Source organism: Orcinus orca, chromosome 17 (genome assembly GCF_937001465.1).
Source record: "Orcinus orca chromosome 17, mOrcOrc1.1, whole genome shotgun sequence".
NCBI lineage: Eukaryota > Metazoa > Chordata > Mammalia > Artiodactyla > Delphinidae > Orcinus > Orcinus orca.
The window spans coordinates 87,063,812-87,082,153 of record NC_064575.1 but is presented as its reverse complement, the minus strand read 5'-3'; the positions used below and the strand labels follow the sequence as shown (position 1 = coordinate 87,082,153).

General features: G+C 60.6%; 2 protein-coding genes across 23 annotated transcripts in view; one reads left to right on the top strand and one right to left on the bottom strand.

Moving 5' to 3' along the window:
• CPSF1 (cleavage and polyadenylation specific factor 1) overlaps positions 1–1,996 on the top strand; it is a 15,431-nt gene extending 13,435 nt beyond the window's left edge. For both annotated transcript variants that reach the window (XM_004265227.4, XM_033419986.2), the window contains 9 exons: positions 214–355; positions 444–596; positions 673–849; positions 940–1,006; positions 1,076–1,123; positions 1,207–1,362; positions 1,442–1,571; positions 1,653–1,791; positions 1,884–1,996. In XM_004265227.4, coding sequence (XP_004265275.1) covers positions 214–355; positions 444–596; positions 673–849; positions 940–1,006; positions 1,076–1,123; positions 1,207–1,362; positions 1,442–1,571; positions 1,653–1,791; positions 1,884–1,931 — 1,060 coding nt within the window. In that variant the 3' untranslated portion in view covers positions 1,932–1,996. The remainder of the gene's footprint in view (positions 1–213; positions 356–443; positions 597–672; positions 850–939; positions 1,007–1,075; positions 1,124–1,206; positions 1,363–1,441; positions 1,572–1,652; positions 1,792–1,883) is intronic.
• ADCK5 (aarF domain containing kinase 5) lies at positions 1,990–18,342 on the bottom strand. Of its 21 annotated transcripts, XM_012531400.3 has the most exons (15): positions 18,235–18,342; positions 10,368–10,474; positions 9,734–9,883; positions 4,479–4,554; positions 4,165–4,365; positions 3,930–4,070; positions 3,738–3,851; positions 3,529–3,660; positions 3,377–3,460; positions 3,214–3,295; positions 3,046–3,124; positions 2,864–2,955; positions 2,550–2,802; positions 2,336–2,452; positions 1,990–2,250 (listed from the first exon to the last, which is right to left on the bottom strand). In XM_012531400.3, exons 1-15 carry the CDS (start codon positions 18,244–18,246, stop codon positions 2,145–2,147), a joined length of 1,746 nt encoding a protein of 581 aa, XP_012386854.2. In that variant the 5' UTR covers positions 18,247–18,342; the 3' UTR covers positions 1,990–2,144. The 21 variants fall into 21 exon arrangements, with proteins under 21 accessions (XP_012386854.2, XP_033275961.2, XP_049556543.1 ...); XM_033420070.2 differs by having other exon boundaries at positions 3,738–4,070; XM_049700586.1 differs by lacking the exon at positions 3,529–3,660.

The window sequence follows — 18,342 nt, the reverse complement described above, 5'->3', positions numbered from 1 at the left end:
GGCTGCTGTCCCGACCTGGGCTGCTGTCCCGACCTGGGCTGCTGTCCCGACCTGGGCTAGCTGTCCCGACCTGGGCTCCTGTCCCGACCTGGGCTCCTGTCCCGACCTGGTCTAACTGTCCCGACCTGGGTTAGCTGTCCCGACCTGGGCAGCTGTCCTGACCTGGGCTAGTTGTCCTGACCTGGGCTGCTGTCCTGACCTGGGCTGATGCAGGATCGAGCTAGAGGAGTGGGAGCACGTGACCTGCATGAAGACGGTGTCGCTGCGCAGTGAGGAAACCGTGTCGGGCCTCAAGGGCTACGTAGCCGCCGGGACCTGCCTCATGCAAGGGGAGGAGGTCACGTGCCGAGGGCGGGTAAGCGGCCGGCAGGGGGTGGGAGGCAGGCAGTGCCCAGCGGCCTGCACGCAGCCCCTGTGAATCACCCACCCGCCTTCCCTGACAGATCCTGATCATGGACGTGATCGAGGTGGTGCCCGAGCCCGGCCAGCCCCTGACCAAGAACAAGTTCAAGGTCTTGTACGAGAAGGAGCAGAAGGGGCCTGTGACTGCCCTGTGCCACTGCAACGGCCACCTGGTGTCGGCCATCGGCCAGAAGGTTTGCTCCTCTCCGCCCACCCCGGCACCCACCACTCACCGCCCACCACTCACCGCCCACCCCTCCCACCCCCCAGATCTTCCTGTGGAGCCTGCGGGCCAGCGAGCTGACAGGCATGGCCTTCATCGACACACAGCTCTACATCCACCAGATGATCAGTGTCAAGAACTTCATCCTGGCCGCAGACGTCATGAAGAGCATCTCGCTGCTGCGCTACCAGGAGGAGAGCAAGACGCTGAGCCTCGTGTCCCGGGTACTGAGGGGCTGGGCTGCACGGCGGGTGGGTGAGTGCTGCCCCAGGCCTACCCTGACGTCCGTCCCTCCCCTCCCCTCCCGTCCTTAGGACGCCAAACCCCTGGAAGTGTACAGCGTGGACTTCATGGTGGACAGTGCACAGCTGGGCTTCCTGGGTGAGCATGGGGGCTGGGGTCCCCGGGACGTCACTGGGGCTGGGGCTGACTGTGGGCTCTGTTCCCTAGTGTCCGACCGTGACCGCAACCTCATGGTCTACATGTACCTGCCAGAAGGTGAGTGCCCCCTCCACCCGCTCCTGGGCAGGGGGTCGGGCATGGGGCCGGGCAGGCAGTGACCTGAGGTCCCTCTGGCCCAGCCAAGGAGAGCTTCGGGGGCATGCGGCTGCTGCGCCGGGCGGACTTCCACGTGGGCGCCCACGTGAACACGTTCTGGAGGACCCCCTGCCGGGGGGCTGCTGAAGGGCCCAGCAAGAAGTCCGTTGTGTGGGAGAATAAGCACATCACGTGGTTTGGTGAGCGTGGGGCAGAGGGGGTTAAGGTGGCAGTGGGGTGTGGTGGGGGTCCACGGGGCTCACACCGTGTCCGCTCTAGCCACACTGGACGGTGGCATCGGCCTCCTGCTGCCCATGCAGGAGAAGACCTACCGGCGGCTGCTGATGCTGCAGAACGCACTGACCACCATGCTGCCCCACCACGCCGGCCTCAACCCGCGTGCCTTCCGGTGAGCCTGCCGCCCCCCGCCCCCCTCTCCCACCACCCCGCATCTGTCCCGACTCTTCACTGCCTCCGTGCCTACCCCCAGGATGCTGCACGTGGACCGGCGCGTCCTACAGAATGCGGTGCGCAATGTCCTGGATGGGGAGCTGCTCAACCGCTACCTGTACCTGAGCACCATGGAGCGCGGGGAGCTGGCCAAGAAGATTGGCACCACGCCCGACATCGTGAGCTGCCCGCCGCCCTGCCCCTCCACGTGCCCCCAGCCACCCCCCCCCCACCCCCTGCCCCCTGCCCTCACCCACCTCTCTCCCCACAGATCCTGGACGACCTGTTGGAGACGGACCGAGTCACTGCCCACTTCTAGACCCCTGGATACTGCCACTTTCCCCACCCCGCTTTTGTACAAAACACAAAGAAAAACATTTGATTTGAGAAGAGCATGTGGTCATTGCAGGCCCAACTCCAGGCCACAGTCACTCCCGTGCCCCCAGGTCTTTCTTAGGCGTCTGTGCCTTGGCCCTGGCCGGCCCCTCAGCCTGCAGTGGGGCGAGCTCTGTGGTCCTCCTGCCGGGGCTCCCTAGATCTCCAGGTACTCGTACAGCCCCTTGGTCTTGGGCATGAGGCCCAGGTGGACCAGGACTCGGACCAGGAGGGCAGTGATCCGCATCGACAGGGTCTCCAGCCTGGGATGGGGGTATCAAAGGGTCGCAGGTTGGTGGGGGGGTGGGCCCTGGCTACCCGCCCTTCGGACCCCGCGCGCCTGCTCACCTCAGGGCCACTTCAAACTTGAACGACTCCCAGATGACCCTGATGTGGCGCAGGAGGCTGGCACCATAGGTGTTCTGGCTCGTGGCGCCCGCCAGGCGACTCCAGGCCCGGACTGCGCTGCACAGAGACCACCGACCAACAGGCCATCAGCCCCGCCTCCTGGCTCCGCCCCCTCCTGCTGTGCGCACGCGCGGGGTGGGGTGGGGGTGGGCACCTCTTGGCCATGAGGAAGTAGCGGTCCACTGGGGCGCCCAGGGCGGTGTTGATGGCGCGCACGGTGTTGAGGTTGCGCAGCACGAGCAGCATGGACCGCGGCAGGGCCTTGAGCACGGCCATGACCTCCTCGAAGTGCTCCCGCGCCATGTCCTGCATGTAGGCCGCCTCCTCACGGCTCAGCAGGTGTGAGCGCCACAGCTGCCCCAGGCGCACAGGCCGCTGCATGAGCACCTCGGAGAACAGGAAGTAGTCTGGGGGGGCCTGAGCCAGGGCTGTGCCCCTTTCCCCGCCTCACACCCACCCCGGCCTCACCTTGCACCCCGAGCTCAGCCGCCTGCGCCTTCATGGCAGCCTCGTCCCTCAGAATGACGGCCCGCCACAGCTGGCACAAGGCTGACCGATCCCTGGGGGGGCCCAGCAATGAGCGGCGGAGGGGGGGGAGGCCGGCCTGCAGGGCGGGGTGTGCCCACCCAGCCCCCGCACCCCCAGCTTACTTCTCATCCAGGAACTGGTACAGCCCGTGGTCCAGCAGCACCAGCTGTCCCTTCCCATCGGGGCCTTTCCGCACCAGGACTAGGAACAGGGCGCGCCGTCTCACACAGCCGCACACCGGCGCACCCTGACCCCAGACCCGACTCCCACCCCCTGCGGCCTTTGCCTACCATTGCCAGGGTGGGGGTCGGAGTGGACGAAGCCTGTGTAAAATATCTGCTCGGCAAAGGCCTGGATCAGTTTCTCCGCGACCTGGGGACAGGCCAGGCCACAGGCCATCGTTCTGGGCCCACGGCACACGCACCCTCCCCCGCCCCGGCCCGCAGCACTCACGTCCCGCACTGCCAGCCCCATGGTCTTGATGGCCTCCACGTCGTTGACCTTGCAGCCCTCACAGAACTCTGCCGTCAGCACGCGCTGGGAGAGGACAGGTGCCTCAGCTCGGCAGGCCTGCACACCCCCGCCCAGGAGGGGACCCAGCCCACCTTGCCGGACACGTCCCAGTGCACGCGTGGCACCACGACATAGCGGAAGTGCTGCAGCTCCCGTGCACAGCGCTCGGCATTGCGGCCCTCGTTCTCAAAGTCCAGCTCCTGGGCCAGGGTCCCCTTCAGGTCCTGGGGGCCACATGGGCAGCTGGAGGTCCAGGTCAGGAGGCGGCCCACCCCCGGCCCCCTCGGGCCCCCACGGTTACCTGGAGGACCCAGCTGAAGCCGAAGCTGGGGTGCATGAGCTCAACGAGCCGCAGCAGGAGCTCCAGGGTGTGGATGTCGCCGTCGAAGCGGTCCCGCAGGTCGATGTACTGCACCTGCACGGGAGGCTGCAGGGAGGACTGGCCACCGGCGCCCGGATGCCCCCCGCGGCGCCCCGCGGGGGCCCCGCGTACCTTCACGGCCACCACGGTGCCGTCGTGCAGCCTGGCGCGGTGCACCTGGGCCAGGCTCGCTGCTGCGATGGGCTGGTAGTCAAACTCCTGGAAGAGCTCGTGGGGCGGGGCCCGGAAGTCTTCGAGGAACAGCTCATCCACCTGGCAGGACAGCGGGGTGGGGTGGGGTGGGGGGCATGGCTCGGAGCAGTCCGCGGCCGCTTCCTGCCTCCATGCTCCCGCGAGAAGGGCTCACCTCCCGGAAGCCCCGCGTGAGAGCCCTGTCCTCCAGCACCCGCAGTGTCTTGATGTACTCGGGGGGCAGCAGGTGGTTGAAGGAGCACAGCCCCTGGCCCAGCTTCACGTAGAGGCCCCCGTTGCTGATGGCCCCAGCCACCAGGGCGTCAGCCGCCCGCTGGTGACATGCAGACATCACCTCCAAGTACCCCGGGCTGTTCTGACCACAGGTATAGAGGGAAGGGATGGGGGCGGGCGGGCACCTCCACCTGGGCACCCCCATCCCCGCAGGCCGCAGGCCAGGACCAGCCAGGCCAGGACGCAGGAACAAACCTCCTCCACCCCTCGCAGGACGACATTTGTGCACCACCAGTAGTCCAGGGAGATCTGCAGGCCGACCCTCAAAGACCTGTGGGCACAGGCTGCCCTCAGCCCCAGCGGGCACTCGCCTCAGATCCCCGCCAGCACCCCGGACCGCTGTGAGCACCTGGCGGGGCTGCTGGGCTCTCGGGACTGCGTGGCCAGCAGGTCAGTCTCAGCCGCTGGGCTGTGGACTGGGCATCCTGCATCCACACCACTCCTCAGCCCCTGAACGTGCACCCAGGGGCGCCTGGGATGGGAACGGGGCCTCGGGCCCTAACAAGCGGGCGTGCTCTTTTCATCCTTTGATAACACTTGTTACACAAGAAAATCCATCCACGAGCCAGCACAGCTGCAATGGCTGCTCCGTCTGTGAACATGCCCTCGCTCAGGCCCCCCTGCACCACTGGTCCTGTCTCCTCTGCACTCCGACTGGAGTGGACAGGAGCCCCTGGGGCTCAAACCCCAGAGCTGGGGCCTGCTCTCCCGGCTGAGGGCACAGCCCTGGGAAGTCCCGCAGGCCCAGGCCTTCTGGTGTGGGCAGGGGTCCTCGCTCACTCCCACGCCCCAGGCTACGGACAAGGCGGCCCTGGGTCTGGAGAAGGGAGGATCCAGGACCAGAATCCAGGCCTCCAGTGCCGCAGACCCCAGCCCCTCAAACCGTCTCGAGCAGGGTGTGGGGCTCCTGCTTCTCGGGGCCCCGGTGCAGGCCAAGCCTCCGCCCGCCCCAGCATATCCTGTTCCAGCCCCTCCGCCGTGAGGGGCCAGGATGAAAAGGTGGGAAGGAAGAGGCTGCCGGATCCTGCACAGGCTTCCTGCCCTCCCAGCAGCTGTAGGGACCGGTGTCTTAGAGCAATGAGGTCAGCCCAGACTGAGTGCCACGAACCGGGTCTGTCCCACCCACCCCAGCCTGACACAGGAAGCAAACAGGGCTGTCTGTGTGAGGCAGGGTGAGCAAGGAGACAGGATTTCTCTGAGCACCCTGAGGCCCAAAGAGGAGCTGCCCTCCTTCCTGAATAATTCGTCCAAAAGCTAATGCAAGGTCTGCACAGGAGTGAGAGTAGGGGTGCAGGTGAGGGCAGTGGGGTGATGGCTATACTCGGGGTGGCCTAGCTAATAGGTCAGTAAATTAGGGACAAGGGGAGCCGGGCTTCTCCCAGGTGGAGAAGGAGTTACAGACACAGAAAGGGAGAAAACCAGAATGACCCGTGTGGGAAATGGAAGAGCGGGTTTGCCGTCGATGGCTGCCCACAGAAGCAAACATATGGCCCTGGGTGTGTGTGCTCACAGCCACACACGCACGCACACCCGCAGCCCCTGTCCATGGAGGAGCCTGGGGCAGACAGCCCAGAGTGGCGAGCACACCGGCATCCTCACCGTGGCCCCCGAGCCCCTGCTCCATCCCGAAGAACCATCGGGAGACTGGCTGCTTCCAAGGCTGAGCCTGGAGTGACTGTGCTGCCAGCTGGAGTAAAATGCTCAAAGGACGGAGGGCATTGGAAGGGTTCCGAGATGCTATTGATAAAAGCCAGACTCACCAGCTCTGCTGTATGTTTGAAACAATTTACAGTCAGATGCTGGAGATTAAAAGAGAAGGGTCAGGGGCTTCCCTGGTGGCTCAGCGGTTAAGAATCCGCGGGCCAATGCAGGGGACACAGGTTTGAGCCCTGGTCTGGGAAGATCCCACATGCCGCAGAGCGACTAAGCCCGTGTGCCACAACTACTGAGCCTGCGCTCTAGAGCCCGTGAGCCACAACTACTGAGCCCGCGTGCTGCAACTACTGAACCCACGTGCCTAGAGCCCATGCTCCACAACAAGAGAAGCCACCGCAATGAGAAGCCCGCACAGCGCAACGAAGAGTAGCCCCTGCTTGCCGCAACCATAGAAAAGCCCGCGCACAGCAACGAAGACCCAACACAGCCAAAAATAAATAAATAAATAATTTTTTTTTTTTTTTTAAAGAGAGAAGGGTGAGGGGGACTTCCCTGGTGCTGCAGTGGTTAAGACTCCGTGCTCCCAATGCGGGGGGCCCGGGTTCCATCCCTGGTCAGGGAACTAGATCCTGCATGCATGCCACAGCTAAGAGTCTGCGTGCCGCAACTAAAGATCCTGTGTGCTGCAACTAAGACCCGGTGCAGCCTAAATAAATATTAAAAAAAAAAAAAGTGAGAGAAGGGCCCTAAAAGCCAGGTGGAGGGGCTCCTCCTATGAGCCAAACCCAGTCTCAGCAACTACACAGCACTGATGCTGAGTGAGAGCAGCCCTCGGAGTAAAATGTCCCTGTCCAGACTGACGCAAGCAAGAGGAAGGAACACGTGGGAGGACAGAGTTTTCCCTTATGGTGGAACACAAGCCCTCAGGGTGGATGGGACAGCTGAGAGGTAGGAATGAGCTCACCCGAGAAGTACTGGGGGCGTTAAACTAGCGACGGAGGGGCAAGGGGCACAGGCACCGACATCAAAGGACAAGGGAAGCAAAGAGCGAAACAATGGGACAAACTGGGAGTAAACATCAGACAAACCCACATCAGGGCTCGGCAAAATTTTTCTTGAAAACGTTAGACAATAAATACTTTGGGTCCTAGGGGCAGCCTCAGGAGGGTGAGGGGGGCGTGGCTGCCACTCCAAGGAGCTCTATTTATAGAACAGGCAGCACCTCTGACCCTTGTATTTGGCACAGGGCCAGAGTCTGCTGACCCCTGTTGTACAATATTATGGCCTATCTGCCCACAAACATGTCAAGGTCATCATGTGACGAAGAATTAACGTTACCCAGCTCCTGGGAGGTGCCTCTAAACCCATGAGATTTCCTGAGTGACGGCAGCATCGGAGCCACATAACAGCCTTGACGGTTCACACCAGGGAGGGGCTCTGCCAGCCAGAAAGGACAACCACGGGATTAGAGTTCAAGGTCTTCAATCAATCAGGGCTATGAGATGAAACTCTGGACACCAAAGCTTGGGGGTGACCCCCGTGTACTGTCAGAGGGGGATGAGAGGCGGGGGATGTGTCAGAGGACATGAAGTTCTGAGGCTAGGACCCTCCCAGACCTCACCTCACCCTGGGCATCTCTTCCTTTTGCTGATTCCGACTTTATCTTTCTGCTAAGATAACACCATAATCATAAGTACAGTATCTCCTGAGTTGTCCTAGGGAACTATTAAAACTGAGGGAGTCTGTGGGGACCCTCCCAATTTGTAGCCAGTGGTTTGAGGTGAGGGAACCCATGGGGACGCTGGAACCTGCAGCTGGTGTCAGACACCCTGGGCAAGTGGGGGTCTGGGGGGCCATGCCCTGACCTCGAGTTTAGCCATGAGAGCTGAGGAGACAATTAGGACTCTTCCAGACTGGAGACTGACATGGGCCCAGGTGGGGTCCTGGGGCTGAAAAGGTTGTTGCTGGGGCACCTGGTAACACAGGGTCTGAGGGTTAGAGGGTCACAATGTGTCAGCTTCCCGATTGTGGCTGTGGAGAATGTCCTTGTTTAGGAAATAACTCAAGGTTTCAGGGGTAATGGGGCATGTTGACAACTTATTTGTCAATGTTTCAAAAAGAAAAAAGTTCTTTTATGTTATCAGTCCAACTTCTTTGGACATTTGAAATTGTGTCAAAAAAAAGCCCACAGGATTTTTAAAAGTTAAAATTAAGTAAGGGGTGGGGGCAGAAATGGACCCCGATGCCACCCTCCACCACCCCAGCCCCTGTGAGTGAGCCTGGGCGTGTGTGGTACATTCTGGTCTCCCCTCCCACAACAGGATGAGCCCCGCTGCCCTTGGGTGAGCTGGTCCTGAATTACTCACCACCCACGCTCCTTCCTTGGGCTCCTGCACGTACATTGCCCTGTTAACCAGGACGCGCTGTGGGCCCCGAGGTCTCCAGAGGCCCCGTGGTCACCCTGCGCCCAGCCAGGGGTGCTCCATCAGGCCTGCCTGTCCTGGCAACTGTTAGGGCTGAGAGCTGACGAGACCGCACAGATTGTTGGGAAAATAGCTCTAGCTCAGCCTCTGAAAGCAAGCTGTAAAAATACCCTTTTCAGGAGGGAAGTGGAGAAGGCAGGGGTATACTGAGTCTGCCATGGGGTATCTAATGCTGGGAAACAGCAGCGCATACGCAGCAGCAGAAGGTGAGATGGCCCAGACCTGCTCAGTGTGATCTTCAGAACCAGGCTGCTTGGGGACAGTCCCCACCGGTCCTGTGCGGTCCCTCATGGTGGAAAGCCACAGGAGAGCCAACCCCAGGCTCTGCCCTCATCAATCTCTAGGCCGTGGAGACTGGGAAACCCTGCAGGACACAGAGGCCACTGCCTAGAACCTGCCCAGGAGGGCCACTGGGAGCTCCAGGCAAACCCATCAAACAACCACCCTGGAAGACGGCGTGGGTGCAGCCGCTGCCAGCGAGCTGAGGACAGAAGGCCTTGTTTCATCCCGAAGATGGAATGAGGTAAAGCGTTTGGCCATCTGCCCACCTATGGCTGCCACTGGGGTAAATTTCAGCAAAGCTCCGGCCAAGTGCCCCAAGTCCTTGGCATCCTGAGCCTGCCCTGGGAAACCGACCCAGGCTCCCAAAGGGCAGCAGGAGCTCAGAGCCGGCAGAGCAGGACACTTGCAGCGGCCTCCTCGACCAAGGTCTCATGTGAGCCCCCTCCCCAGGCAATCGTGCACCCCCAGTCCAACCATGGGTTTGGGTAAGCTGAAGTTTCACTCAATGCCAAGAACTAGCTCTCAAGACCCTGTGGCTGTAGGAATTCCTGGATCTGACTGGAGCAGGAATGCCTGCCCAAGCTGCTCCAATGGGAAGACCGCCCCACACCCCCAGAATCCTGCCCCGGGAGACACAGGAGTATGAGAGACCCTTCTGCTTAAGGCGCCCTGGACGCCAATGACCAACAAGGCCCGTCACTAGTCCAGGACACCGGGAGTGGAGGCGAGAGGCAGTCCTCCCCTGTGAGCCCCCCCTGTGAGCCCCAAACTCTCCGTCTGGATATGCCAACTCTCCTTGGGAGTGGTGGGCAGCCCGAAGGGAGATGAGGCTGCGGAGGCCGTGCCCAGCGTGGATAGTGTGGGCCCCGCAGCGCTCGGCTGCCCCACCGGGCAGCACAAGAGATCCCTGGAAGGCAGCTTCAGAGTTCCCAGCAAAACCCTGCTGCCCCTCCCAACCCCCGCACAAGGCCCCGCACGCCTGAGGACGGGACGCAGTGGGGAGAAGCCGCCACCTTGCCGGCCCCCTACCTGCTGAAGCGCCCAATGCCGTCCACCATGAGCCGCATCCGCCTCCTCTCCTGTGGCTCAGCCATGAGGTACCTCGCCCCGAGGAGCAGGGGCACCCCCAGCACCGTGGCGGAGAGTGCCTTCTTCCACAGGGGCTGCGGTCTCGAGGGCCTGGAAGACGACAGGCGCACGGCCTGGGTTACTTCCCGTCTGCCCCGGCCCCTCCGGCCTTGGCTCTCCGGGCCCAGCCCACAGCCGCTGCAGCCTCACCAGGACCTCGGCAGGCAGCACCGACTCCGGACGCCTGTGTGGTCACCGCAGTGCTCTCTGACCTCCGGGTCCGAGTCACCTCGCCTGAGCCCCACAGCCCCCCAGACCCCAGGGCTCCAAGCGGGCTCCATCCTGCCCGCTGCCCACTTGGCCCTCCAACCCCTTGCTCCCGCTCTCGCTCTGGCCCGCCCTCCCCCACTCTCTGAGCCCACAGCTCTGGCCGAGGCCCAGGCCAGGACCCTGGCGGTGGGGCGGCCAGCGCACCGCACGTGGGAGCAGGTGCGTCCCGTCTTGCGGGTGGCATAGAGAAGGCACGGCCCCCCAACGGAGGTCGCCCCTCCTGATGAGGGGCACATGCCCTGGAGGGTGCCCGTGGCCAACTCACCACCTTGCAGGCGGTGCCCCGAGGTTTCTCCTGAAGAAGGCAGTGGGGGATGGCCAGGGCTTCAGCCTGCCCTGCAGCAGGGCCGAGTGGAAGTGGCAGAGCTGGGACTGCGAAGTGAGCAGAGGGCACAGGGTTGGCGGCGGGAACATGCCCCCCCGGCCTTACACAGGCAGGGACCACCCCCCCCCCGCCCCAGACACGTCACTGAAGAGCACTGGTGCTTCCTGGGCGCTCGCGTGTCTGGCGCGGGGAGGCAGAGGCTCCGCCGGGTTAAGAGCAAGGCTCTTAGGGAAGGGAAGGCTACGTGCATCTGCGCATGGGGCGTCCTCCTCGGAAGCCCTTCCACAGGCCACTGGAAACGCCCCTCGGTCCCTGCCCTTAACACTCTGCTGGGCCCTGAGAGCCCTCGTTTCCTATTTCCCGCTGCGGAGACCAGCGGCCTCCCAAGGAAGGGTCGAGAATGCTTCACCACACGATCAGAAAGGAGGCAGAGGGCCTCGGGGTGGTGCCTGCTCCGAAAGCCAACGAGGGCACAAGGAACCTGTGCTTGCTGAGCCCCCAGCGGCCAGACCCGGAAAGCTTCTGCCCGGAGGAGGGAGGGACAGGTAGAGAAGCCAAGTGCCAGGGAGACAGGCCAACATGCTGCGCTGTCTCAGGGGCCACGGAAGAAACATCGCGGCTCCTCGACCCTCACTGGCAGCCTTGGTCTCCCAATCCTATTTGAATAAGACCTTAAAGAGTTCCTCAACCACAGACTCCCCAACTCTAAATTCTCAGTTTTTAGGGAAAAAAAAGATTGTGCAAAGTAAGTCATAGCCCACAACACAGACGTTAACACTATTATCATGAACATTAGTATTATTATTATGGGCCAAATAGGGAACTGACTTTCCAATCACTTTCTGGCCAAAGCACACAGCCCTGAAGGCGATTTCGAGGATGCAGAACAACACAAAAGTCAAAGGAAAAGGTCCATGACCTGCCGTCCCAAGAGGAGACAGGACAGGAAGTTCCACCCCATAAGGCCACACACAGCAAGGGCAGATCCTCAAGGAAAGCCCCGCAAAGGCAAGAGAGGCAGTGGCGAGTGGACTCGGGCATGCAGAGCCCCAGGCCTTCCGTGCCAGAGGGCGGCCCAGCCTGCCGTCCACCCCGCTGCCCCCCTACCTGGCCCACACGACCTGACCTGCCCTGGGGCGTGGCACACACAGCGGCTGCAGGCTGGGACCCCAGTCACCTCCCACCCCACAGATGACAAGGGTTTGTGGCACCTGCAGGCGTGGGGGGCGCTCCACACCGGGCCTCCCCCTCAGGCAGCCCTGCCTGGCTGCCCGGCGCTGCCTGCTCTCTGCGAGGTGTCCAGACCCCTCCCTGTACCCCACACACCCACCAAACACACCCTGCCCGTGAGGGGCCACGTGCAGGCAGAACGCTCCTGCCCGCATCCCTGCTGCCCTCCTCTGGCTCTGGCCCCGTCTCCGGCAGGCCCGCCTTCCCCACTCTCTGAGCCCACAGCCCTGGCTGTGTCCCAGGCCAGACCCTAGCGGTGGGGCCCGCGCGCCGCACGCAGGGGCAGCACCAGGCGAGGGGGCGTCAGGGACCCTGCGGCCTGGCAGCAGTGGGTCTTCCACCCGGACACTGGGGGGCGTTGCTGGGGAGGAGACAGGCCCGTGCGGCTGGTGGCTGGAGAACATGTGTGGTCAGAGGTGGGGAGGGGCGCCCAGACAGAAAAGGGTGGGCAGTAAAGTGAGCTGTAGCGGGGGCCGGGGGGTCCCAGGGTTCTCATGCAGGGAGGGGGCGCACGCTGGAGTGGCCAGCCTGGGAGGGGGCTGGAGCCCGAGGCGGAGCTGTGGCCTGGGGGCGGGGGTGCGGGGTGGGGTAGGTTCAGGGCCAGCGTGAGGAACCGGGCAAGACGGCCGAGGCCGGGACGCCCCGCACACCAGCTGCCTGCTCCTCTGGCCAGCGAGCGTTCTGCTGCGATTCTGGTCTCAGCGAGGTCACAAGCCCACGGAATCAGAAATGACAACAGCCAGCAGCTGCCAGCCCTGGGGCTCCTCGTCCTTATCAGTGACCCCGAGAATTCCCGAGCCTGGGGTGTCTCTAAACAGCAGCCCGGCCTCACCAGAAAGCCATTAGCATCCACGCATTGAGAACTACTGGTGCCCGGCACCGGCATTTATCAGTTTTCTCTACTTCTGTAAATATCTGCAATTTTTTCCTTACAAGTTAAAAAAAAAAGTCACGAGAAAAAACGTGGGATGACTTTGCACCAAGTGCAAAGCATGAACCCTGACTAAACCTCAGTCTTAAAGAAAGCACCTATGAAACATTTGAGGGACCCCAGATACCAGGGAGCACAAAAATTACGATGTTTAGGCATGACGGTTACTGCGGCTACATAATACCCTTGTTTAGGGGATGCACACTGAAGTGTTTAGAGATTATGTGTCAAAATGTCTGTGACTTACTTTCAAATGATCCAACAACAACAAAATATGTATTTTCATACAGAAATAGACCCACTAGGGCAAGATGTTAATAATGGGTAGATCTAGGTGGTGGCATCTGGATAATTAACTCTCTGGGACCACGCTGTCAGCTTGTCCCTATGTGTAAATGTTTTCATGATCAAAGGTGCAATGCATCTGCTATACTCTCAGAGTCCTATCAGGAAGGCGGCATGTGGCAGGCGAGGTAGCTGGTACAGGACAGGCAGACCTGGCACTGTCTGGAGACACTCCTAGTTGTCACAACTTGGGGGAGGGGTGCTCCTGGCATGTAGGGGGTAGAGGCCAGGGACACCACTCAACACCAGACACTGGAAGGCCCCACCCCAGAGACTCAAGTAGAACCTGGAGCCAGACTTCTGGGGCTGGAGCTGGAATCTGGGCTCCAGCACTTACCAGTCATGCAGCGTGGGTAAGTGCCTTCCCTCTGTGCCTCAGTTTCCCTGTCTGTAAGGTGGGGACTGCTGTACTGCTGAAGTGAGGGTGAGTGAGCTGACATCTGCAAAGCCCCCGAGCAATGTCCAGCCCAGCGTGCAGGGCAGGCAGAGGCACACGCTGAAGCTACCTGCCGCTAGGCCTTCCTCACTGCACTAAGCTGCCCGCTGGTCCCCAATGCCCTAACCCTCCTCCCAACAACCCTGCCCCCCTTGCTCTGCAGACCACCCCACCTAACAAGAAGGATGTATTTGCTGGGTTGAACTAAACTATTTATATTGTATTTATTTATTTGGTTGCACCAGGTCTTAGTTGCGGCAGGTGGGTTCCTTAGTTGCAGCTCCAGGGCTCCTTAGTTGTGGCATGCATGTGGGATCTAGTCCCCTGACCAGGGATTGAACCCAGGCCCCCTGCATTCGGAGCACGGAGTTTTATTCACTGCGCCACCAGGGAAGTCCAACTATTTATATTGAAAGATCGTCAGCTGCCCCCTGCTTTTTCAGAAGGAAAAAAGGGTTTGTTTAGCCCAGAAGAGAGACTACAGATCCTCCTCGACTTACGATGGGGTTAGGGTTAGGGTCAGACCCACTGTAAGCTGCGAACATCGTAAGTCGAAAACGCATTTAATACACTGAACCTAACGAACGTCACAGCTGAGACTGGCCTTCCTGAAACGTGCTCACAACACTCACATTAGCCTACAAGTGGGCGAAACCATCTAGCACAAAGCCTGTTTTATACTAAAATGTGGACTATCTCATGTAATTGATTGAAAGTGAATATAGAACGGCTGTCAGGGCACCGCTGTGCACCCTTGTGACCTGCGGAGCTGCAGCTGCCACTGCCCAGCATCAGGAGAGAGTATCCACCCTGCATTGCTGGTCCAGGAAAAGATCAAAATTCGAAGCATGGTTTCTACTGAATGTGTATCACTTTTGCAGCATCATAAAGTTGAAAAATCGTAAGTCAAACCATCATGAGTCAGGGACCAACTTATGAAAAGCTTGGAGTAGATTATATACAGATATGAGGAAATGCTCAGCTACTGGAGTGGAAGGGCAGCAGAGTGGGCCTTGCTGCAAAGTCCCATGGGGACTGCACCCTGAGACAGAGAAGGAAAATGGCCAAAGCTGATCGATAATGATTACATTCAGAAGGAAAGGACAGGTCCACGAGTTATTCTAGCCAATGTGCCAACCACCTGGAGGGGCAGAGTCAAGAGGCTGCGGGCGCCAACGCTGAGGTGAGGGCTGGCAGGGGCTGTCACTCCCAGAGCCCGGGCACAGCTGCTCCAAGACCACAGCTGGACCCAGCATCACACCTCCTCCCCCAGAGGCCCCGCACACGTGCTCTGCGTATGTCTGACTTAGAAGCAGCAGAAGACTGCGCGCAAGGAGGGCGCCCCTGAGAGAGGGCTCACCCTCCAAACCCTGCCACCTGGGGAAAGACCAGAGTCCATCAGGGAGACCCTGAGGGGCACACGATGAGGACACCCCAGAGGAGAAGTGTGTGCAGCCCCAGCCGGTTTTCTGGTGACCCCAGTGGAAAGGCACAGAACTCAGCACCCTCATGCTGACGGGGTGCCGTGGAGCCGGGCAGAGCCCACGAGGGCCGAGCGCTGCGCTGCAGCAACACAGGCCCAGCCCGCAAGCCTCACCAACCTTTACCCTCTGCCTGGGGGCGACTCCCCGCTGACACCTTGCCAGGCTGGAAAGGTGAAACATGGTAGAAATAAAGTACCTCGCTCAGGGTCTGACACCTAACAGGTGTTCAACAAAAGGTGGGCATTTCTGACGGTGGGACTTTCACACATATTTCCTCACGTGGTCCACAGCAGAAATGCCTGGTGAATCTGGGGGTGGAGCCCAAGTCAAACCGCTGCCCCAGTCATCACCCTTTCCTTCCCCAGGTGGCAGGTCCTGACAGCCACAGGGCGGAGCACACTGTCCCCCTGAGCCATTAGTAGGAAGGGTCTGGTGAGAAAAGTCAAGTCACCTAACTGACAAATAAGTTGACACATCACGACCATGTTAAAACCTACAGTTCTTTTACAGGCGGATGCTGAACCTGAATCATCTAAGGCACGAGGCCCCCGCTGCGCCCGCAGCCTCCTAACCACTATCCACTACCAGCAGGGCTCTGGTAGCGAAGCTGAGGACCAGAGTCCACAGCCTCCGAACACACGGCCGACGCAGAGGGGGCACGGCCAGAAAAGTAACCGCCCCTGACCACCGGCCCCGTAACAGTTTTCTGTTGTCTTCTGAGAAGCCACCACTGCAGCAGGAGCTCTGGCTGCAGCTCATCATTCCCGGCACTGACTCCTCACTCACTCTCCCGGGATAAACATCCCTGTGGCAGACCTTGGAGAGCCGCGCAGAGCCTGGCCAGGCCTGCTCCCCAGGCTGCCCTTCTGCCTAGAAGGCCCTTCCCCGACCCTGATTCACCACGGTTACCATCCCCCCCATCCCTCTCCCACTGTCCTTATCACACAGGACTGTGCCTGGTAGTTCACGGTCTTTCTCTCCACCAGCCTGAGGAGGGCCCACCAGTCAATCATCTCTGTACTTCGACTAGCCCTGTGCTTTCTAAGATAAAGCAGGAACTCCATGAATGCTCGCCGAACTAAGATAAACGGTGAATGAGCCAGAACCCCACATGGCCCAAGCGAGGATGTCACTGAGCAACAGGGTGAAGGCCACGGTCAGGCGAGAGACAGCCCCAGCCCCGACCGCAGCCTGGCCCTGGGCCGGCCTCCAAGGATGAGGCCTCCTGCTGACGACGCCAGAGTGCCCACAGGGCCCCCAGTGTGCCTGGCTCATTCCAGCCGGGGTGCCCAGCGACTCCCCAAATGTCCCCATCACAGGGGAGACATCCCTGAAGCCCAACGAGGTCACGTAGCTATAAATGTGGGGCAGAGCCCGCAGCCAGACCTTCCAAGAAGCAGTCCGGCACAGTTTCCACCACATCACATGTAACCCAACCATACCCAGAGCTCAGGCACCAGAGCGTGGCAGGAAACATGTACAGAGAGGGCTGTGCGTCCCCAGGCACACCCCGCACACCGTGCCTTCTCACCAGGGGCGGTCCTGGCTTATAGGGGTTGTCCCAGCACCCCTCTCACTCCAAAAGCCTCCCAGCTGGGACAAGATGAGATGGGCCTCCTCTACCCCAGCCTCTAGCGCTTTCTTAAGAGAGCCTGAACAGTCGGTCAGCAGAAACGGAGTGCCCATCTGGAACTCAGCTAACCATCTACAAAGTAGCAGAAAGAGCTTGAGTAGTAACACGGACAGCTACTACAACCCTCACAAACTCTGTGTGTACTTTAACACAGCACTCGTGTTTTAGGCACAAGCTGAGCTGTCTGCTTTTCTAACACACCATTGATGAGACACAGCAGATTAGAAGGAAGGTGAAAGGTGACTGCAGGATAAACCAGCCCCCAGCGGTAAGAAGCAGCTGCTGAGTCTCATGAGGCCTGAAACAGAGAAACTACAAAGAGGTGACAAGAACCTGGGCAGTTTAATGGTGAGGTCAACAGCCCTGCGCCCACACCAGCAGAGGAAGCCAAAGCGCAGAAACGTTCTCATGGTTAGGAAGAGAGACTGGAATCTGGGCCCAGAAGAGGTGTGGAGATGACCATGAATGCCCTGTCCTTTCCTTTTCCAAGGGTCTGTGACCTTCTCAACACCTGTCAGGACTCAGAAGGCTACTGGGCCCCGCTCCACTTACTGGTCATGGGCATCTCCTCATCAGCGGCTAAAGCCGCCTGGAGGACTGAGTGAACTGACTGTGTGAAGCAGCTTTATAAACTATAAAAAGATAAATAAACTATAAAAGACCAACTCAGTGTCTCTCCGCCTGACTCTCAGACTTACTCTCAGACTGCTTCACCATCTCAGCCCATAAAACACCCTTATGTAACGGAGCTGTTCACTGCAAGCCACAAAAGGTAATGGGCGTTTATTTGTATTAATACCTAAACCCACAAGGCTAGGCTTATTAGAAAAAGACAAGGTCTACAGAAAATTCCAATTTGAAACGCTGATGAGCCCCCCTCAGTCTCTTCAGCTCTAAACCAACCACAGGAAAAAAGGGCTAGATTCCTGGGGAGGGAGTGGCTAAGATCTGGGTCAATGACTATGACACCCGGTTTGAAAGGTGCTAATCCAAACTGCAGAAACGCGATAAAACGGGGAGGCCCGACCAGGAGCAAAACTGGAACGTCAGCTGCCACGTTCAGGATCAAAAGAAGCTTGAGCTAGGAGGGCAGCCCAGGGCCAGGCAGAAGCCTAGGAAGGCCTGAGAGGGGCTTTCGGAGACAGCGTGGGAGGAGGGGTGGCTCTGCGCCCCTCCCAGCCCCCAAAGTCCTCTGTCTCCCCAGAAGCAGGGGGGCAGCTGTCAGCCCAGGATGACCCAGGGCGTGGGGGTTGGTGACCAGGCGAAAAGGGTGCCCAAGGGAGCAGGCAGAAAGACAGACGGGGCATCCGGTCTGGGATTCTGGCAGAGTCTGCAGCAGCGACGGGTCCAAGGGAGACACGGGGCGGGAGGAGGGGTCAGGCGCTGGGCAGTGTCTCCCTGGGGAGGGGAGCCCGTGAGGGGACTAGAGGGTCATCCCTCGCGCGGTTGGAGAGGCCGCCTCTGAGACAAGGCTCCACCAGGGAGAACGTGCTTCTGAGAAGGGGGGCTGTGGGGTGCGTCGGGAAGGCAGCCTCTCCAGTGGGCCCCTAAGTGGCTCCCGGCATCTCCCCACAGGGCCTGGGGGCTGAAGCGGGGGCCCGAAGAACAGGACGCCTGAGGGCTGTGACGGGCTCCTCCTAGAGCCCTGAGGGTCCCTGTCGGGCGAGAGGACCTCTGGGGGCAGGGTCTCGGGGCCCTGCGGGTCCCGGCCGGGCCGCGGGAGGGGCGCGGGCGCGCGGGGGGCTCACAGGTCTCCACATCCTCGGGGCCGCAGCTCCGCTCCCGCCGGCCGCACGCTCGCGTCGCCGGCCCAGCAGTCCCTGCGGGCGGGGCGCAGTGCGCACGCGCGCACCACC